This window comes from Ochotona curzoniae, unplaced genomic scaffold, assembly GCF_017591425.1.
Source record: "Ochotona curzoniae isolate NIBS_2020 unplaced genomic scaffold, NIBS_Ocur_1.0 scaffold_3208, whole genome shotgun sequence".
Classification (NCBI taxonomy): Eukaryota; Metazoa; Chordata; class Mammalia; order Lagomorpha; family Ochotonidae; genus Ochotona; species Ochotona curzoniae.
Window position 1 is genome coordinate 4,990,729 of NW_024467106.1, and position 22,068 is coordinate 5,012,796.

Below are 22,068 nucleotides of genomic sequence, written 5' to 3' on the forward strand. Positions count from 1 at the left end.
GTCCTGGCTGCTCCACTTCTGAGCCAGCTCCCTGCTAGTACTCCTAACGAAGTGGAAGACCGCCTAAGGCCTTTGGCACCTGCATCCATGTGGGAAACCTAGAAGAAGCTCCAGGATTCTGGCTTTGGACTGGCCCAGTTCCAGCCATTGCAACCATCTGGGGAGTGGACCAGTAGATATAGGATCTCTTCTTTTCTGCAGATCTGCCATTCAAATGAAGATGAATGAATTAAAAAAATGTATCGGTGAGAATAAAGGGAGAGATTTGGGGAAAAAAGTGTATTGAGGACAGCACTATGGTGCAGTAGGCAAAGCTGTAGTGCCAATGCGCTATGTGGATGCCATTTCAAATCCCAGATGCTCCACTTCCAATCCAGCTCCCTGCTAATATCCCTGGGTAGGTAGAAAAGATGGCCCAGATATCTGGGCCATTGCGTCTGGGGGGCGGGGGGTGGGGGACCTGAATGCAGCTCCCGTCTCCCCAGCTTCAGGCCGGCTCAGCTGTGGTTGTCGTGGCTAATTGGGGAGTGAATGAGAAGATGGAACATTTCTGTCTCTCCCTCCACACTCTATAACTCTGCCTTTCCAACAATTAAAAAAAAAAAGTTTAGGGCCAGGCAGCATGGCCTAGCGGCTAAAGTCCTCGTCTTGAACGCACCAGGATCCCATATGGTCGCCAGTTCTAATCCTGGCAGCCCCACTTCCCATCCAGCTCCCTGCTTGTGGCCTGGGAAAGCAGTACAGGATGGCCCAAAGCCTTGGGACCCTGCACCGGGGTGGGAGACCCGGAAGAAGCTCCAGGCTCCTGGCTTTAGATTGGTATAGCACCAGCCGTGACGCTGCGGTCACTTGGGGAGTGAATCATGGGACAGAAGATCATCCTCTTTGTCTCTCCTCCTCTATGCATATCTAACTTTCCAATAAAAATAAATAAATATTATTTTTAAAAAGTTTAAATTTTTCTATTATTTATCTGAAATCCAGAGTTAGAGAGAAGCAGTGCAGCCAGGACGTGGACAGTGCTCAGATGGGACGCTGGCAGTGCAGGCCCCACAGACTGCATCTTTCATCTCTCCTTCATTTCTAACCTCTCGTTGCCCACTGCTCTGGGAGGCTGAGCGGAAGCTTCTAGCTCCTGGGTCTGGATTGGCTCAGCTCTCGCCTTTGTGGTCATTTGGGGAGTGAATTAGCAGATGGAAGATGTTTCTGTGTTGTCTCTCCTCTCTGTAAACCTGCCTTTCCAACAGAAATAAGTATATCTTAAAAAAGGGAAAAATAGAAGGAAGGAAGGAAAGAAAGAAACAGAAGGAAGGAGGAAGGAAGGGAGAGAGAGGAAGAAAGAAAGAAAGAAAGAAAGAAAGAAAGAAAGAAAGAAAGAAAGAAAGAAAGAAAGAAAGAAAGAAAGAAAGAAAGAAGAAAGAAAGAAAGAAAGAAAGAAAGAAAGAAAGAAAGAAAGAAAGAAAGAAAGAAAGAAAGAAAGAAAGAAAGAAAGAAAGAAAGAAGGAAAGAAAGAAAAGAAAGAAAGAGAAATGAATATATCTTAAGGTTACTTTTGAGGGGGGTTCATTCTCTTAATCTTTGCATAGTTGATTAGGGCACAAAGGGTCAAGGGCTACAGGAAAGTGGGTAAGACTATTGTTTCCACATTGATAATATTTTTTTTTTCTGTATCTGGAGTAAGGAGAGAGAGAAAGGGAAGTTACTTCTTGAGCACTGACATTTGAAGGCCCAACTCTTGGCAATCCTCCACTTTGAACCAACAGGAAGCACCACTTAAGCCATCATCTTCTCAGCAGCACGTGTTAACCTAACATTATTGTCCAGAACAGCCAAGATATGGAACCACCCAAGTGACCACCAACGTGTGAAGGTATAGAGAAATGTGGAATTTGCACACCACACAGCACTATGCAGCTTGAGAAAGGAAGAAAACCCTGTCATCTGTGACAGCATGCGTGCTCTGGGAGGACACTACGCTAAATGAAATAAGCCAAGCACAGAGGAAGGCCAAACCCTGTGACACGCACGCTGGGGTGGCATCCTCAGCGCAGAGCGGCTGTGACTGCACCCTGGGGTGGCAGCGTTGGAGTGATGCGAGTCAAAGCACATGCAGTTTTAGACGGAGAAGGAACAAGTTCAAGAGCTCTATTCAACCTGGACACCATAATATACTCCCACAGCCTGGGGATAACATAGACTTAAAAACATTTTAGTCACCACCATCACTGGTAAAACAAGCGTGTAAGGTAACATATATATTCCACAACGTGCATACATTTCAAAACACCTTGCTGTACACCATGGTTTTTACTTAGCAACTTAAAATAATGAAAAGATAAATGTAAAAACAGTTACTAACAAATTTTAGAGAATACGTTTTTTTCTATTTTAAAAAAATTTGGGTCCAGAAGTAGTTCAATTAGTTAATCCTCCACTTCCAAGTGCCAGGATCCCATATGGACACTGGTTGAATCCCAGCGGCCCCACTTCCCGTCCAGCTCCCTGCTTGTGGCCTGGGAAAGCAGTGGAGGACGGCCCAAAGCCTTGGGACCCTGCACCCGCGTGGGAGACCCAGAAGAACTCCTGGCTCCTGGCTTCGGACTGGCTCAACTCCAGCCTTTCTGGCTGCTTGGGGAGCAAACCATTGATGGAAGATCCTCCTCTCTGTCTCTCCTCCTCTGTATATCCGCCTTTCCAATAAAAATAAATAAATCTTTAAAAAAAAAATTATCTGAGAGACAAAGACCTCCATTTACAGGTTCACTCCTCAAAAGCCCACAATAGTCAGAGCTGGGACAGAAGCTCAATCTCCCAAGTGGGTAGAGGGGCCCAGGGACTTGACCCAGCACCTGCTGCCTCCCATGCTGCACATCAGCCAGAGACTAAAAGTGGGACCAGAGTGGGTAGTCCCAGCCAGGGGAGCCCAGGCAGCACCTACATCCCTGTGCCAAATGCCCACCCCAAAAACGAAGTGGTAACCACAAAATTCCTGCCTGCCAGCGACTAATTCTTCTGGCCAAACAAACCTCAGGCCTGGTACTCACCCCCTCCCCCGCCCCATGCTCCAACACCGCTGAATGGGCCGAATCCACCTTCCCCTCCCCATCTCTTGAAGCTCCCCCCAACCCATCCCTCCTGCGTCGCCTCACCCAGCTTCAACCCCAAGGGCACCTGTCGACAGGACACCAAGCACTTGCAAAGGGAGGGATCTCTGCAGCCTGGCAGGCTCGGGCCAGGCACCGGCAGCACCACCTTCTCAGAGCAGAGCGCGAGGCCAAGGGGCAGGCCCGCCGAGGCCGGGCGCCAGTCCAGCCTAGAGCTCACCTCTTTGCAGTGCTGCTCCCTCAGCAGGTCTCGAAGGGTGCGGTTGGTCTCTTCGAATGTGCTCAGCTTCTGCAGGAGAAGCTCCTTCTGCCTCGTCAGGGTGTTGATGTCCGTGCAGGTCATTTGTTTTTCCTGGAAGACAAGGAAGCAGCCTTAGAAGGTCCAGGGTGGACGAGGAGAGGTAGGAGAGCAGGGGGTGCTGGTGCCAGAAAGCCCAGTCAACAAGAGCCAGGCAGCAGCCAGGGCCGAGGTAACCAAGGGCAGACTTTCAGGAGGCAGACCTGTAAGGTTGGCAGGAGCTGAGCCTGCCAAGAGCAAGAGGTGAAAAACGGGGCAGTAAAGCCGAGCGTGGGTGAGCGTGGTCAAGGCAGACTCCTTGGCAGAGGCGAGGATGATGACATCTGGTGGCCAAGACGTGCAGGAATCAATCATGACTCACTGTGATCCCTGCTGACCCATCGTGAGGTCTCCTAGAGGCCCTGGCTACCACAGGTCATGTTCAAAGGTCAAGGCCTAGGATGTGAAAGAGGCAGGAGGGGTGGGGAGGGAGGGCAGGTCCTCAGGCAGCCTGGGTATGTCACAAAGACCTTCTGATGACAGCGTCAAGACCCCACCCTGGCCAGCAGCAGTGCCCTCCCCGGGCCCAGTCCCACCCTGGCACTGGTGCTGGTTGCTGCCTACCGTTTTCAGCTTGCCGATGGTGTCCTTCAGGGCCATGACTTGCTTGGCGGCGGCGGCTCCATCCATTTCCGCCTCGACCAGTTTGGACATGAGGCACTCCTTCTCCTGCTGGAGGTGTTTCTTCTGAAGCCTGGGGCCAGGAAGACAGGGCTCTGTGAGCCCTAACAGGCCCTGCCCACCCAGAGCTCCGAGGCTCGCCTCACAATGCCCTCTGGGGCTTCCCCTCTTGTCTTCTTGGGAACAATGGGGGAGGGGATGGGGATGATCCCTTGGGCACCAACACTTCCGGAAGGCGGAGGGCAGATGGCAGCCTCCACCCCTGGGAGAGCCCTGCTCCACTCTCACATGGCCACCACTGCTCCCCTCGGTCTCGTCACCGGCTTCTGAACCCTCCCACCCACTCCGCGCACTGAGCCACGTCCGATCATACCATTCTCCTGCCTTTAAAAGCCTTCCTCTGGCTCCCAGCAACCCTTGAGTCCACTCCAAATGCTCAAAGTGGCTGTGAGAGCCAGGCCCCTTGACCAGTGCGGGGGCATCTCCCGCCCTCTGCTCACTGGCTGTGGCCTGCCGTCCACGCTCAGCAGCAAACGTCTTCCACCCTGAGCCCTCCCACGAGCTGCTCCCACCGCTCATCTCCACTGACACCTTTTCCCCTCCTCCACTCCATCCCCGCACTGCTAGGCTCCTTGTCCCTCAGTGTCCGGGGCAGCCCGGGGCGGCCCGGCAGGAGCGCTGGCCGTGGTGGGGGGTGTGACCGTGCCAAACAGGCCACCAGGCTCGGGCACGGGATCTGAGCCAGTGTCCGGGGTGGCCCGGGGCGGCCCGGCAGGAGCGCTGGCCGCGGCAGGGGGGCTGCTGCTTACACGGTGAAGTCCTTCTCCTCCTTGATGCGCTCGATGTTGTGCCTCAGCACCGTGTTCTCGTGCTCGGTCTCGGCCAGCTCGTGGGCCACCTCCTCCAGCTCCTCCTTGCGCTCTTCCAGAAACCGCTTGGCCATCTGGCGCTCCCCCTTCTGCATCTTGACCTGCACCAAGGCACGCGCACCAGGGCTGCTGAGGGGAAGCTCTTCTCTGCCACAGGGCTAGGCACGGTGGGACCAATCAGGCTGGGAGCCACGGGCCCTGAGCCAGGCTGGTCTGAGTGCGGCCTCGGGGACCCATCACAAGCGAACCCTCTCCATTTTGGGGAAGAGGAAACTGAGTGGAAAGAGCCGGAGGGACTCACTGATTAGAAACGGATCCCAACAGCAAAACACGGCTCGGTGGGCACACCATGAGAGAGGTGGGGTATGAGGGCCTGGTGCCAGGTAGCCAGCCCTGCGAGCTCCAGGAAGGACTTTGGGACCCGTACTACAGGGAGGGGAGTGCTCAAGACACTGAAATCACATGAGCAGCCAACACCTGGACTTAAACATCCATTTCCTGGGTGGGGGACCTTAGACCCTTGGATTTGGTTTCCAATCCTCTCTTTGCCTCAGTTGAGCTTCTGTAAAATGGAACATGTGAGCCCACTTCCCCATCAAGCCATCTCTGCATAATAGACACACACAAACAAGCATCAACTCCCCCAGCTTCATTTCCTGGGAGAAAAAGCCAGGCACGGGCAGCTGCAGGCAAGCTGCACACTACACAGAGGGGACCCCTGGCAGCAGACGCAGGCACCTGGAGACCTGGGCAGCCTGCTGGGGACAGCAGAGACGTGGCCTGTGCAGAGGGTCCACCTGGCACCCAGCTGGAGCATCCATACATCTGGGGGGGGCACTAGGCAGCCCAGGCCCTACGCCCCTCACCTCAGACTTGAGGCAACCAACCGCATTCATTAGACTGTCAATCTTCTTATCGTAGTGGTTCATTTTGCAGTGGCCCGAGTCGTCATCTTCAGTAGAAAGATCGCTCAGCCGCATCACGGAGACCAGCTTTTCAGAAGACGGCGGGGTGATCTCCAGGCAGTGCGGCGGATTCTGAGGTCGGGAAGGAAGAGGACGAAGGTCAGCTCCAGAGCCAAGGCCACGGGCAGGAGTTCACAGCAGCCGCAGCTGGGCATTCCCACAACATGGGCACAGCAGCCCAAGAGCTGTCCCAGGAACCCCCCCACACCCCGAGGAAGACCCCACAAACACCCCAGGTTGCAAGAATCTCTAAAGTCCAAAGATGATGTGGTAACTTGGGCTACAATGTTAAGCCTTAAATAAAATATGTAACAAAATAGCAAAAACATGCACATACACACACAAAAAGTTGGCACTGTTTATTTTCACACATTAAGAAATGAAATCTACCACAAATGCCTTGGGCCAGCATGGTGCCTCAACAAGCTACTTTTCTTTTTTTTTTTTTCCTTTTTTAAGATTTATTTATTTGTATTGCAAAGTCAGATATACAGAGAGGAGGAGAGACAGAAAGGAAGATCTTCCATGTTCAAGATGAGGACTTTAGCCACTAGGCCACGCTGCCAGGCCCGACAAGCTACTTTTCTGTCTTGCAGCTAGGCCTCACATACGGGCGCTGGTTCTCGCCCCAGCAGCTCCATTCCTGACACAGCTCTCTGCTTCTGGAATAGCAGAGTTGTGGAAGATGACTCAAGTCCATGTGAGAAACCAGAACCTCCTGGCTTTGCATGGGATCAGCTCTGGCTGTTAGACACTTGGGGAGTGAGCCAGTGGGCTGAAGACTTCCCCTGCTCTGCTCCTTCTCTCAGTAAAATTAGGATTTAAAAAAAAAAAAAAAAAAAAAAAACTTCTTAAAAAAATGTCTTAAATCGAGCCCAGTGCGAAAACCTAGCAGCTAAACCCCATATGGAATCCCAGTGTGTGCCGGAATCCCATATGGACACCAGTTCATATCCCAGCCACTCCAACCTCCCGTCCAGCTCCCTGCTCCTGGCTCTTGGCTCTGGAACAGCTTAGTTCCGGCCATGGTGGCCACTTGAGTAATAAGCCAGCAGATGGAAGATCTTTCTCTCTGTGTATCCTTCTCTCTGTAAATCTTGACTTTCCAATAAGAGACAAATTCGACTTAAGTGTTCTAAATGAATATGAACGTCGTGGCTAGTGCTGGGACACAAGAGGCTAAGCTTTCGTCTATAACGCTAACGTTCCAGAGGAGCGCTGTCCCAGCCCTCGCTGCTCCACTTTTCCTCCAGCTCCCTGCTAATGTGCCTGGGAAAGCAGCAAAAGATGGCCCAGACTCTGTCACACCCATAACAGACCCAGCTGCAGTTCTAGGATCTTGGCTCCAGCCTGACCCAGTCTCACTATTGCAGCCACTTGGGAGTAAAATGGCTAATGGAAGATCTCTCTATCTATCTATCCTTCTAACTCTGCCTTTCAAATAAATCAGCCTGAACATGGGCATGGGGTGTGCAGGGCTGCGGTGTAGTTACCTAAGCCTGCACGTGCAGAACCAGCATCCCATGTGGTGCCAGTTCACATCCTAGCTGCTCCACCTTCAATCTAGCTCCCTGATAATTGGCCTGGGAAAGCAGGAGATGGCCCAAACTCTAGGACATCTGCACCCACATGGAAGACCAGAGAAGGCTCCTGGCTCCTGGCTTCCTATCGACTCAGCTCTGACCATTATGGCCATTTGGTGGGCAGTGAACCAGCAGATAGAAGATCTCTCTCTGTGTCTCTCCTCTCTGTACTTCTACCTCCCAAATAAAAACCTTTTTTTTTTTTTACAATAAATATTAATACATCAGAGTAGATCAATATTTTAGGGATAAATTTAAAAATGTAAAAATCAATCGGATACTGTAAAACATTAAGAAATGAAACTCTGGAACCAGTGTCCTGGCAGTGCCACCTGAGTGCCACTTCAAGCCCCAGCAGCTCCGCTTCGGACCCAGCGCCCTGCAAATTCCTGGGTAAGTGGAAGACTGCCAAGGTCCCTGTGCCCATGGCACCCTGGGGGGAAAGCTGCACGGAATCCTAGGTTCCGGGCTTTGGCCTGGCCCAGCCCTGGCCTTCTGGGACCATTGAGGAATGAACAAATAAATAAAAGAGCTCTGTCTCTGTAACTCTTTTCCTTAAAGAAAAAAAACCCTTAGGACTAATCATCATTTTGGCTACACAGAAAAATAACAAACATTTTTATAAATGCATATAATGAAAAACATAATGGGTTCATAGCTGCACACCTCGCCTCGCACGCGCCAGGATGCCATGTGTGTGTGCTGCTTCCTATCCTGGACGTTCCGCTTCCCATCCAGCTCCCTGCCTGTGGCCTGGGAAAGCAGTCGAGGATGGCCCAAAGCCTTGGGACCCTGCATCTGTGTGGGAGACCTGGAAGAGGCTCCTGGCTCCTGGCTTTAGATCGGCTCAGCTACAGCCGCTGTGGTCACTTGGGAAGTAAACTAGCAGATGGAAGATTTTTCTGTCTCTCCTTCTCTCTGTAAATCTAACTTTCCAATTAAAAAAATGTTTTTAAAAAAATAGTCTGGGCCAGATAAAGATGGAAGACCTTCCTCTCTGTCTCTCCGCCTCCTCTCTATGTGTCTGACTTTCCAATAAAAATAAATAAATCTTTAAAAAAAAAATGGAAGCCATCTTACATCTGTGTCGGAGTTCAGTCCCACTAAGGGCTAACTCCTCACCTTGCAACCACTGGGGTCCCATATCGACAGTTGAGTGCTGGCTGTTGTATTTCCATTCCAGCTCCCTGCTGTGGCCTATGAAAGCAGTCAAGGACGGCCCAAAGCCTTGGGACCCTGCACCTGCGTGGCAGCCCCAGAAGAAGCTCCTGGCTCCTGGCTTCAAATTGGCTCAGCTCTGGCTGTTGTGGCCAACTGGGCAGTGAATCAGTGGACAAAAGATCTTTCTCTCTGTATATCTTCATTTCCAATTTTAAAAATGAATAAATAAAACATAAATAATAGGCTGAAAGTCTTTTGGGGATTGTCATGGTAGTGTAGCACACTGCTCATTACCCTGTGGTGCTAGCACCCCATACTGGCACTGGTTTGTGCCTTGGCTGTTCTACCTCGGCTCCAGTTCCCTTTCCACGGCCTGGGAAAGCAGCAAAGGATGGCCCAAATCCTTGGGCCCCTACACCCACGTGGGACACCTGGAAAAGGCTTCAGATCAGCCCAGTTCCAAGCACTGTGGCCATTTGGGAAGTGAACCAGCAGATCAAAGACCTTTTTCTCTGTCTTGCCTTAACTCTGCAAATCAGCCTTTCTAATGAAAGTAAGTAAATAAATAAGGAAGATAAACCCGGGGGATGAGAGTGCTGCGGTGTAGTAAGCCAAGGTGACACGTGGGACACCCACATGCCATGTCAGCATGGCGCCTGAGCGGGCGCCCCTGCCCTCACAGCTCTCCCTGACGACCCCGGCAAGTGTTGGGTGATGACAGAGAGCAGGATGGCGTGCCAGGCTCCTGGCTCTGACCTGCCTAGCAGTCACCTGCCGCCTCTGAAGAGGGAACCAGTGGATAGAAATACATTTATTTGCTTTTCAAATAAATAAATATCTTTTTAATTACAAAAAGTTTTTAATATAATCTGGAGGCCAGGGCTTCCCTTCCCATTTTTGTTTTGGACACTGAAGGGAAGTAACGGTGACTGCTAATTTGCAGTTACTGGCTGCTCCTCAGCAGGGGGCGCTAACCTTCAGTTCCCAGAGCCCATCAGGAAGGAGGAGCCATCACTGCCCCTGGGAGAACCGCCCTTTCAGGACAATTAAGAAAGGGCTCTGTTCTCCATCCCTGTGGGCTCCATCCCTGAGTACCAACTACAAGCATCTAGCAGAAAACAAGACAGCTACGTGAGGCAGGGACACAGCTAAACTTGTGATGAGAGTGCTCTAGGCCAAAGCACGCAGCAAACAGCATCCCATGGAATCACACCTTGGAGATGTGCAACATGGGGCGCATGCTCACCCCCGCCTGAGAGGCCGACATCCCACGTGGGCACTGGTGCAAGTCCTGCTTGCTCCACTGCCAATCTAGCTCCCTGCTGACGGGCCGAAGAAAATACTGGAGGGTATGAGGAGGAAGGACTTTCTGGAAAATTCATTCGGTGTTAAGTGTTGTTTGCTGTGCTTTATCCAACACTGAATTCACTGTTTAATCTGGAAATACTTATGCTGCGTTTAAGAGTCAAAACTGTTCTATTCAGTTCCTTGTCTTTCCCACCAAGTTCACTCAGGCTTTTTTTATTTAAATACAGAAAATAAGACCTAACACATTTGAGAAATCTGTCACTATAATAGATTATACTTTGTTATGTTTTTTTTAAGATTTATTTATTTGTATTGCAAAGTCAGATATACAGAGAGGAGGAGAGACAGAAAGGAAGATCTTCCATCCAATGATTCACGCCCCAAGTGAGCACAACGGCCGGTGCTATGCCGATCCGAAACCAGGAGCCAGGAACTTCTTCCGGGTCTCCCACACGGGTGCAGGGTCCCAAAGCTTTGGGCCGTCCTCTACTGCTTTCCCAGGCCACAGGCAGGGAGCTGGATGGGAAGTGGAGCTGCCAGGATTAGAACCGGCGCCCATATGGGATCCCGGCGCGTCAAGGAGAGGACTTTAGCCACTAGGCCATGCCACCGGGCCCAATGTTATTGTTTTTTAAATTACCCTAGAGAACTTTAAATACAGATAGAACTATTGAAAGACATTTAAAAATGTTATGAATATATGGTTGTCATAATAAAACATTCTTCTGTACTGGAGGGACCCAGCATGGTAGCTTAGTGGCTACAGTCTGGCATCCTATATGGGCACCAGTTCGAATTCCAGCAGCCCCACTTCCCATCTAGGTCCCTGCTGGTGGCTTGGGAAAGCAGTGGAGGATACTCCAAGTCCTTGGGACCCTGCACTCATGTGGAAGATCCAGAAGAAAATCCTAGCTCCTAGATTCTGAGCCACTCAGCTCTGGCCATTGCGGTCACTTCAAGAGTAAATCATCGGACGGAAGATCTTCCTCTCTGTCTCTCCTCCTCTCTGTATATCTGGCTTTTCAATAAATAAATAAATCTTTAAAAAATAAATAAATAAATATAATAGATCTTGTCCAACAATGTTATGCATGTGGCCAGCACTGTGCTGCAGTGGATAAAGCCCCTGGCTGCTATACCAGCATCCCCCATGAATGCTGCGTTGAGTCCCAGCTGCTCCACTTCTGATCCGGCTCCCTGTTAATCTGCCTTGGAAGGTAGTGGAAGATTGGACCAAGTGCCTGGACTCCTGCCACCCATGGAAAACCCAGACGGAGCTCCTGGCTCCTGGCTTCAGCCTGGTCCAGTCCTGGCCAAGGGACATTCGGGGAGAACACCAGCAAGTGGAGACCTCTGCCTCCCTCCCGCTGTAACTCTGCCTTCCAAAAAGTAAATCTGTAAAAATAAATATATATGACGCATAGATGAACACAATGCATACATACAGACAACACGGTGCCCACTTCCTGTACTGATAAGGACAAACTCGCCCTGTCATCACACGTAACAACGCCCCCAGGCTGGACGGCTGCACCCCACTGCGGGAACCTCACACCACCACCTCACAGCCACGCAGACACTTCCAGTTTTTCTTGATCACATTTGTGACAGACTCCTGTACTCTTTTGTGACTTTAAGGATGAATTTCCAAATGTAAGACTACAGAAGCAGCAGGTGGACGGGCACCACCACACCGCCCCAAGCAGCTCAGTTTCACAGTCCTGTCAAGATTGCCTACCAAGGCACCGGTGCTGCCACTCAGTGGGTGAAGCCACAGTCCACAATGCTGACATCTCACATGGGAACCAGTTCTATTCCCAGCTGCCCTACTTCCAACCCAGTACCTCTTCTAATGTCCTAGCAAGGTGGCCGAGTGAGGCTCAGGGGCCTGGGGCCCTGCCCCCCCCTGTGGAAGACTGAGTGTTGCAGGCTCCTGGCTGCAGTCTGGCCCAGCTTGAGCTGGGGAGCGAACCAGCAGATGGAAAAGCCCCCTCTGTCTCTCACTCTCTCTTTCAAATAAATAATCTTTAAAAAAAAAAAAAGCCTACACAGCTTTATTGATATCCCATACACTGGTTACTGGTTAGTACATTTGTAATCTTTCTTTTAAAAGATTTATTTATTTTTTTACAAAGTCAGATATATAGAGAGGAGGAAAGACAGAGAGGAAGATCTTCCGTCCAATGATTCACTCCCCAAGTGAGCACAACGGCCGGTGCTGCGCCGATTTGGAGCCAGGAGCCAGGAACTTCCTCCAGGTCTCCCACACAGGTGCGGGTCGAGGCCTTGGGCAGTCCTCCTCTGCTTTCCCAGGTCACAAGCAAGGAGCTGGATGGGAAGTGGGGCTGCCAGGATTAGAACCAACGCCCATATGGGATCCTGGCGTGTTCAAGGTAAGGACTTTAGGAGCTAGGCCACGCCGCCGGGTACAACATTTGTAATCTTTTTTTTTTTTAGTTTTTTTTTTAATATTTTGACAATCTTTACATAGTTAATTAGGGTAAAAAGGTTCAAGGGCTACAGGAAAGTGGGTATAAGACTAGTATTTTTTCCATATTGTTTCCTTCACGTTTAAAGGGGTGTATTAAGGGAGAAGGCCCACCCAATTTCCCACCCTCCCCAGGTCTCGCATGTAGGGTATGCTCTGAGGTTCTTGCTCAAGTGGATTTGATAGTTCAACAGTTATGAATCGCTGCCAATCTTGTCACTCCAAGCACTATGAGGACCTTGAAGAATCCACTGATTGACATAGTCCATCATAGAGTCTCTGTTTGCCCCGTATTTCACTGCCAAGATATAGCTGAGATGGTTGGTTGACCTGTTCTGTCTTCTCTCTTTTCTTGGTTAGGATTCTGAGTCCATCACGTGAAAACAGAACCAACCCAGCAATTGCAACCACTAGCTGATCGGGGCGATGGACTGTGCCAGGCCCTGTACTTGCTAGCACATACAAGAATCTGGTTTGAGAATACTTCAGACAAAGTTTCTTTGGAGACCTCCCCAAACATTTGTAATCTTAAAATTTCTTCCATTTAGTAAAAATCATAGCTCACAGTTTATTTCTAAATGCATATTGTTGCTCATGTGCACAGTAAATATATATATATATATATATATATAAGATGGCACCTCAGCCTAACCCCTCCCACGCGTGCCGGAGCCGCTGGGAGAACACCGCAGTTACCGCTCAGCTTCTCATAAGGAGACATTGATAAATCAGGAAGTCAAAACCATGAGGTGTGACTGTATACTTCAGAATAAGAGGGGCCAACATGTCGGCTCAGCTGGCTAATCCCTCACCTCTAAGCACCAGCATCCCATACGGGCACTAGTTCCTGGTCCGGCCATGCCACTGCCCATCCAGCTCCCTGCATGTGGCCTGGGAAAGCAGTCAAGGACGGCCCAAGGCCTTGACCCGCACCCATGCGGAAGAACCAGAATAAACTCCTGGCTCCTGGTTTCACATCAACTCAGCACTGGCCATTTGGGGAGTGAACCAGAAGACGGAAGATCTTCCTCTCTGTCTCTCCTGATCTCTGTAACTGTCCTTCCAATAAAAATAAACAAATCTTAAAAAAAAAACCTTCAGAATAACCAACTTTATTATTATTTTTTTAAAGATTTATTTATTTTTACTGCAAAGTCAGACACACAGAGAGGAGGAGAGACTAAGAGGAAGATCTTCGGTCCAATGGTTCACTTCCCAAGTGACCACATCGGCCAGTGCTATGCTGATCTGAAACCAGGAGCCAGGAACCTCCTCCAGGTCTCCCACGCAGGTGCAGGGTCCCAAGGCTTCGGGCCGTCCTTGACTACTTTCCCAGGCCACAAGCAGGGAGCTGCATGGAAGTGGGGCTACTGGAATTAGAACCAGCATCCATATGGGACCTCAGCATGCTCAAGGTGAGGAACCTAGCCACTAAGCCACCGCACTGGGCCCAACCACCTTCATTTTTGACTTACGCTTTTAACAAATTCTATGAAAGAGAATCCTGAAGCTAGGTTATCATCACCACACCCTGTCCTGAGCCCGTCCCCACTCCAGGAATAGGAGCTTTGTCACAAAGCTTTTTGTGTTAAGAGTTGGTGCATTGCCGCCAACCAGATGGTGAGGTACCACACAGCAGGTACCTCAGCACCCAGCAGTGCCCAGTACAATCCTCAATAAATGAGTGCTGCGCCTACTGCACGGACAGACAGATACACAGGCGGAAGAGTGATAGCTGGAGAGACAGACAAGCAAGACATGAGAAGGCGTCGCTTAAAAACAAAAAAGTCAGTTGGCCGGCACAATGCTCAATTGGTTAATCCTCCACCTGCAAGCACCGGCATCCCATACGGATGCCAGTTCAGGTCCCAGCTCCTCCACACTTCTATCCAACTCCCTGCTTACAGCCTGAGAAAGCAGCAGAGGATGACCCAAAGCTTTGGGACTCTGCATCCACTGGGGAGACCCGGAGGAGGCTTCTGGCTACTGCTTTCAGGTCAGCTTAGCTCCTGCCATCGTGGCCTTTGAAGCGTGAACCAGTGAATGGAAGGTCTTTCGATCTGTCCTCTCTATAAATCTGACTCTCCAATAAAGGAAGGGGGAAGAAAAGGCAGTTGCCTTGGCCACTAACGTGAGGCAACTATTCCCCAGGAAACTGTTTCCAAGGAGATTTTCATGGTCTCCAGGGAAACGTGTGGTGTTTCAGGAAGTACCTTGAAGTGAGCGATGCTTCATTAGACATGTGTATTTCCGGTGCTGTTAGCACTTACTTGGGGACATACAAGTAGCCCCTCACACGGAAAGCAGAGGGACCAAGAACACAGCCTCTTCAACGAATCGCTCCTGCACCCCAGCTCCGTGTGGGCTGCATGCTAGGTGGGGGACTCCAGGCAAGCCACTTCATGCCTACAGTGGGACAGCTGGACCTACCCACCACAGGGGTGTGCTGGGAAAGCACAAGATTCTACACGCTAACTCAGCCAGGCAGAGTGGACCGACCCTCAGGGAGGTCTCCGATGGCCACGGCTGACCCTGAATCCTACCGCATCTCAGGCCCTGCTACAATGTGCCCAGTCCGAGAAGGCAAGCCTGAACAGGAGTGAGCCTACCTCCCACTTGCATCCCACATGCCGGGCGGATGATTTTCCAGGGGGCATCCAAGGTACCTTGGTTTTCACCCGGACACTCCGCCGCACATTCACCGTGTCCCCTTTCATTCCGCGCTTATGAGATTTCTGTAGAAAGGAACAAACTCAGTGTCACCTCCACATCCACCTGGCAGGCCACCGTGTCACTCTGGTGGCCAGCCTCCACCTCTGGCGCCATGGGGAGCCCGTTTCTGGCCACAGCTCTGGCTGCCACGCCTGCATGACAGCCTGCCTACCTTCTTCTCACCAGGCAACTGACCTCCAAGAGTGTTTTGTGTCACCCAGACCTTCCAGGGGGATGCTGGCAGCACCAGGAGGCATCGCCCTCATCCACAGCCGCGACCTGGCCCCACGGGCATGCTCCTACCTGGCTGGTGGTCGCTGACAGTTTCGGGAGTTTTTTTATGTGGACATGGACAGGGGTGTTCTCATCCACGTGAACATGTAAGGGGGGAGTTGAAGAGCGGTCCTTCATGGTTCACTGCTGGTGGGTGGAGGACATAAAAGAGATTGAACGGGGGATACAAGCAGGGCTCCTGGCCTCTTGGGGTACCCTTGTCAGCCTAGCCAAGCAAGCAGGACAGCTACCAACTACCGGCATGCGGGCAGCGGCCAAGGTGAGTGCCTTGCAGCAGGCTCCTGCAGATATTTCAGCTCAAGACCACCAGGGGGCGCTGGGAGGCCCCCAGGGCCAGGACACCAGCTGCTGAGGGGCCCGCCAGGAGCCCACTGCCAGGACGCCAGTGCTCTGCCAGGCGTCTCCCTCCAGGCCTGCTGCAGGGCACGGCTATTCCTTGGACTGGCGAAGCACAGCTGAAAGGAAGGGGGAAATCTTGCACGGGGAATCTCACCAGGCATGCAAGATGGGCATGGGATGGGAAACATACCAAGTGGTTAGCATACAGACAGAATGAAAAAAAAAAAATCTGTGGAAACAGAAAGCTGTAGGAAACGCCGAGGAGGAGGAGGGGGTTCAATACTCCCAAGAAATAGGAGCAGGGCAGAGCCCAGCGACTCACACTCCTTACCCAGCACCTACTCCCTCCCTGCATTCTTTTTTTTTTTTAAGATTTATTTTATTTTTATTGGAAAGGCAAAATTACAGAGAGAAGGAGAGACAAAGATCTTCCATCCGCTGGGTGACTGCCCAAGTGGTCGCAACAGCTTGAGCTAAGCCAATCCAAAGCTGGGGGCTTCTTCCAGGTCTCCCATAAAGGCACAGGGTCCCAAGGCTTTGGGCTGTGCTCTGTTGCTTCCCCAGCCTGCAAGCAGGGAGCTGGGCGGAAAGTGAAACAGCCAGGATACAAACAGGCATGTAAACCGGCGCCCCAATGGGATCCCGAAGCATACAAGGCAAGGATTTAGCAACTAGGCCATTGCACTGGGCACTCCCGCACTCTAAAAAAAAATTTTTTTTAATCTATCTGAAGATCTGGGGAATTGGGACCAGTGTGAGGCAGAGCAAGTGAAGTTGCCTCATGCGATGCCAACAACCCATGTGCATACTTTTTTTTTTTGGAAAGTCAGATTTACAGATGGAGGAGAGACAGAAGGAACTTCCACCCGCTCGTTCACTGCCCAAATGGCCACAGTGGATGGCGTGCTGATCCAAAGCCAGGAACCAGAAGCTTCTTCCAGGTCTCCCACGCGGGTGCAGGGTCCCAAGGCTTTGGGCCGTTCTCGACTGCTTTCCAGGCCACAAGCAGGGAGCTGGATGGGAAGTGGAGCCGCCGGGATTAGAACCGGCGCCCATATGAGATCCCAGAATGTGCAAGTGGAGGATCCAGCCTCTTCCATCATGCCAGGCCCGTGGGCACTCTTACTCAAATCCTGCTTGTTGTTCTTCCAGTCTGGCTCCCTGGGGAGGCAGCAGCAGACGATGCCCAAGTGCTTGGCACCCACATGGGAGGGCTAGCCCTGGCCATGCAGCTAACTGGGGAGTGAACTAGGACATCAAAGATGCCTCTCTAACTTCTTCACATAAATTAAAAAACAAAACAAAAACCTTTGGGGCCACTGATGTGCTATGGCCAGCGCTAATCTGAGTCCCAACTGTTCCCCTTCTGAGCCAGCCTTCTGTTAATGTGCCCAGAAAAGCAGCAGAAGATGGTCCAAATGAGTGGGCCCTCATACACATGTGGGAGACCAAGAAGAGGTTCCTGGCTCCTGGCTTCCAACCAGGACAGTTCCACCCACTGTGGCCATTTGGGGAGTGAATCAGTGGATGGAAGACCTCTCTCCCTCTCTCTTTTAACTCTGCCTTTCCAGAAAATAAATGGATCTTTCTTTATCAATCCTTAAAAAAACATAAGAAAATTTTTAAAAATAAAAGATTCGAGGGATTTCCCTAGAAGGATGAGGTTTAGACAACCTTCCCACATCCTCAGCAGCCTTACCAACAGCAAAACCAAAGTCAGAAAGCAGCAAGACAGAGGCACAAACAGCAGCACGCAGCGGGGTGCCCAGGCTCTGGCGGCTCCCAGGAAGGGCGCGGCGCTGCAGGCCGGGCCACCTACCGTCACGGTGACACTGGGTGCGCCACAAGGTGTTCTCAAGACCTTTTTCTGCGTGAGACTTGTTACTCCGTTCTTCCCGCACGATGGAAACCTGCATCCGGGCACAAAAGTCAGGTTACAAACAGGACACTTCCAGGCTCCCCGGCTTCCTTTAAAGATGTGCTTATTTGGAAAGCAGTGTTACAGAGACAAAGAGAAAACTTCCATCTACTGATTCAACTCCCCAAATGGCCACAGGGGCGGGGTGGTGCCAGGACAAAGCTCCAGTGCAGGAGCCCAGGCTCTCAGGCCATCCTCTGCTGCTTCCGGGGTGCAACAGCAGGGAGCTGGGCTAGGACTGCAGGAAACTGGGACTAGAACTGGTGCTCAAAGGGGATGCCAATGGTGTGGTGGCAGCTTAACTTGCTGTGCCACGGCCCCAGCCCCCATGTAGCTTCTTCCATCTTCTGAGACCTCCCTCCACACGCGGTGACTAACGTATTCAGGGCCAGACCCACTCTGGAGTTCCTTGCCTCTCCACAGATGAGCAACAGACATGCATGGCGGGCCCAGCAGAGGATGGAAAGCAGGTAAAGGGCTCCAGCGCCACCAGCCTTTCAACATGCTGTCGCATCACATGTATTGTGACCTTTGGTTCAAAAAAGCTTCACTGTCATCCTGTCTGCTGGTGACAGCAAGCAGGCCTCATGGGAGGCACAGCCTGGGAGGGGAGAGGGGTGACTGCAGGAGCTTAGAGCGTAAACTTGGTACAGAGGCAGAAGCGACCAGTGAGCATCAGGTCAGAACCTGTGACAGAGTCGCTGTGACCCTAACATGTAAGATGGACAAGCACCTGCCTCCCAGGGATGCTCCTTGTCCTCCCCGTGAGCCTCCCAGCAGCCGAGGACCTCACAGGCTTTCCTTTTCAAAGCCACCTCTAATTAACCTTGCAAACACAGCTACACCCCAAAATCTGCCAGCACGGCGGGACACCTGACAGCCCCAGGGTGGGAAAGGCCTGGGAACCACGGGTCACACGATCCACCACAGGGTCTCCCCCAAAAACCTCCTCCCCAAGAGGATTTGAGAAACACAGTCCTAAAGAAAAAAGGCAATGTAAAAATACTTGGGGCCCTTCAGTATGCGTTTTGCTGTAAACATAGCACACTTGATTTAAAAAAAAAAAACACAAATTATGCTTTAAGCCCTCCCTGACAACGCTTATGCTCACTTGAAGCCAATCATTGTGGGATCACCCCCTAGGCTGCCTGGGTTTCATCAACAACTCGCTCATGTCTGCAGCCACGTCACTTAAACACCTGCCTGCCTGTGTAGCTGACTCCACTAGGACAACCGGAGGGACCCGGGTGCTACCAGGGACAGGACACCCATGGGTGGGGCTGGGGGAGAGGGAGGAGGGAGGCAAAACCGGGATCTTTTCTCCTTCCCTTTAAACAAATGCTTGGGCTTTTTAGTTTTTTGTTATTGCTTTTTTTTTTTTCAATGTTTTGGTCCAGACCTGCAGGAAATATCACAGGGGTGCTGACCCAAAGAGCAGGTTGGACACCCCCGGCTGGCTGCCTTCCCTTGCCCTACAGCGGAGGCGTCCCCACACACGCTGGCAGTACCTGGGGGAGCCGCCCGAGGACGAGGCAGACATGGCTAGGCATCAAAGCCGCAACCGTGGGCAATTGGGTCAGCTGGCTCTGCTCAAGGGGGACCAGCGGGGGCTTGTCAATGAGATCTCAGGGGCCCGGCATCAAACGTGATCTCTGAGGAGAGGGTGGAAGCTTTGGGGGTGGCAGGTGGACGAGAACTTGGGAGGCGCTCCTCTACTGTCCAAGTCGCACAGCAACTGTCCTGCCAAAGCGGGGAGGGCAAGGAGGGGGAGGAGATAGGACAGGCTGAGCGAACTGCAGGGTGGCCGGGAGAAGGGGGCGCAACTGGAGCTCCCCTGGGCGCCGGACCCAGGCCCCACCTGACGAGGGAGGCAAGGGCTAGGGGGCTGGGAGACAGCTAACACGGGGAAAAACCTGAGGTGCTGACTGGGGTGCGCAGAGGGCAGGTGTGTGAGAATCGCTAGGCCCCAAATGGGCCCCAAAGGGCCCGGAACCCGCGCAGGGAGCTGGAGGATATTCCGGGTGGGGCCGGGGCAACTGTCTCCTAGGAGGGGGGCGTTCCCGGTACAACAGGTGCACCATCGCGTTTGGAAGAGGGAGCGGCGGTCCCCGGGATCGGGGTACCAGCGAGGGCTTGGCCGCGAGTGGGGTACCCCATAACCACTCGAGGGGAGGCGGCTCGGCCGGACGGACGGGAGGGCCCCGGCCAGCTGCGCCCGTGACCCGAGGCAGCGACAGGAAAGGAGGACCTGGCGATGCCCGCCGGCTGGCAAGGGGACGAAGAGCCAGCCTCCGCCGGTGGGGAGAAGGGGCGGCCACCCACCAGCGGGCAGGAGGGCACCAGTTCCTGCCCATAGAGAGGCCCTGCCGGTGGCCCGGAGAGGAGGGAGGTGGCCCGGCCGCCCGTTACGGGAGGAGGAGCAGCCCGCGCCGGTGGGCGGGGCGGGGGCCACATTCTGACCCCGAGGGCCCGGGTGCGGGTGCGCACGGCCGCACGGCGCGCCCCGGGAGGCCCGGGACGGCGTCCCGCCCGCCGGCGGCCTCTCACCAGGAGCGACACGGCTGCGCCCAGAAACGCCTCCTTATGAAGTCGTTGAAGTCGGAGGCCAGGGTCGTGCCATGGAGACGCCGCGGCGGATGCAGTCCGGCTCCGGCGGCGGCTCCTCCCCGCTTCCGCCTCCTCTTCCGACACCCGGTCGGCAGCTCGCCCATTGGCCAGTTCAAACCCCCCCCTGCGCCGCTCGGCTGTCGCCATTTAGGCCCAGCCCCCGGCGTCACAGAGATGCCCCGCCCCGCCGCCAGCTCCGCCCACTTCCGGGACGCGTGGCCCGGTCGCCCGGGAGACGCGCGACGCCCGGAGGACGGCCTGCGCGGCTGGGGTCTCTGCGGGACCAGCTTGCCCTTCTTCGGCGCGGTCACCCTTGCTTGAGGCTGGAACGCCGCCCTTGGATAGGTACGCTGGGCTCGAAGGGCGGCCACCTGCTGCTAGAAAGCGACGCCTGTCCCTGGTCCCTGGTCAGTGTGGAGGGTCCAGGGGGGCTTCTGCAGCTTCTCTAGGCCCTCCGAGGCAGGGGTCGGGCCTCCTCTGGCTGCACGCGCTCTCCTGCACCCCTAACCGCCGCGACAACCTTCTCCGTGGGCCGCTGTTTTCGCTGCAGTCCCCTGGGTCGTTGTAGGGTGGGGATAGGGTGGCTGTCCTGAGGCTCCCAGAGCCAGAGGAAGGCTTGAACAACCTCCGAGCCCAGCCAGACTTCAGCTTTGGCTTCCAACACCTCAGCAGAGCAACCCTCCCAACGTGGCACAACTTCTTCCCCTGAATTTATTCATTTGTATTTGAAAGAATCACAGAAACATCTTCCATCTGCTCCTTCACTCCCCACATGGCCGCCAAGGCTCTCCAGGACAAAGCCAGCACAGCCTGGGGCTCCATCTGGGTCTCCCACGTGGGTGTCAGACCCAAGCACTGGGGCCATCGCCTGCTTCCTTGCATTCGCATGGAGCCAGATCAGAAGCAGAACCGGCTGCGACTCCACAGTGGGACGCTGGGGTAGCCAGTGGCAGCCCCACCAGTGCTGGCCCACCGTTGTCGTGCCTACTGAGAAAGTGTTACACACACCACTTGCTAGGCAGAGACGCACCATGGCACTGGAATGGAGGGGCAGGCAGGACAGAGCCTGAATGACTCCAGGGAAGTCCCCCTCCACCCAGCCTGGGCAAGGGCTGAGCCTCAAGGGCCAGAAGGACAGTGGAGTCCCGGAATCAAACTTCTGCGTCACAGCAGGTGCACCCTGAGGCCCAGGGAGTGTGGCACGAGGCCTGTTTTGTTAGGAGGTGGTAGGAGATGGACGTGAGATGCACGAAAGTCCGGAGCCCCTTTCCCCAGAAGTCCCCACTGCCGAAGGACTCCAAGGTTCCCTCTGCATACCCCCCTCCCCGCCGCCTGCACCCACTGTCCCTGCTGGCCTTGGTCTCTCACCATGCTGGCCCACTCACTGCCTACTCACCACCAAGCTTCTGCTGTTGCTGTAAACAACGGCTACCACTGGCCAAGGACCAGGCACTTGACACGCTGCTTCTGTGCTCACGATGCCCTCGCACAGTCCTTCTTTGGCTTGGAGATGAGAGCAGCTTGCAGCTCACAGAGGTCATGGGGACTGGAGGACTGCCTGCAAGAGTGCACAGGGCTTTGAAAAGGGCCCCACTGATACCCGGCATTGTCCCTGCAATCTTTTTTTTTTAAGATTTATTTTTTATTATTATTTTTTATTGGAAAGGTGGATATATACAGAGAGGAGAGACAGAGAGGAAGATCTTCCGTCCGATGATTCACTCCCCAAGTGAGTGCAACGGTCGATGCTATGCCAATTCGA

At 53.1% G+C, this 22,068-nt stretch overlaps 1 protein-coding gene across 9 annotated transcripts in view; it reads right to left on the bottom strand.

The window, feature by feature from the left end:
* The window catches only part of ODF2 (outer dense fiber of sperm tails 2), a 34,944-nt gene extending 14,449 nt beyond the window's left edge, over positions 1 to 20,495 (bottom strand). For 3 of the 9 annotated variants that reach the window (XM_041004668.1, XM_041004672.1, XM_041004670.1), the window contains exons 1-7: positions 20,247 to 20,410; positions 17,601 to 17,691; positions 15,103 to 15,171; positions 5,798 to 5,968; positions 4,872 to 5,032; positions 4,006 to 4,135; positions 3,325 to 3,456 (exon numbers count right to left, since the gene is read on the bottom strand). In XM_041004668.1, the coding sequence (XP_040860602.1) occupies positions 3,325 to 3,456; positions 4,006 to 4,135; positions 4,872 to 5,032; positions 5,798 to 5,968; positions 15,103 to 15,171; positions 17,601 to 17,691; positions 20,247 to 20,410 (918 nt within the window). Of the gene's footprint in view, positions 1 to 3,324; positions 3,457 to 4,005; positions 4,136 to 4,871; positions 5,033 to 5,797; positions 5,969 to 15,045; positions 15,172 to 15,451; positions 15,569 to 17,600; positions 17,692 to 19,207; positions 19,440 to 19,602; positions 19,739 to 20,021; positions 20,054 to 20,246 lie in introns of those variants that run through there. The other 6 variants (XM_041004674.1, XM_041004667.1, XM_041004669.1 and 3 more) reach the window with 6 other exon arrangements.
* Between the last annotated feature and the right edge of the window lie 1,573 nt (positions 20,496 to 22,068).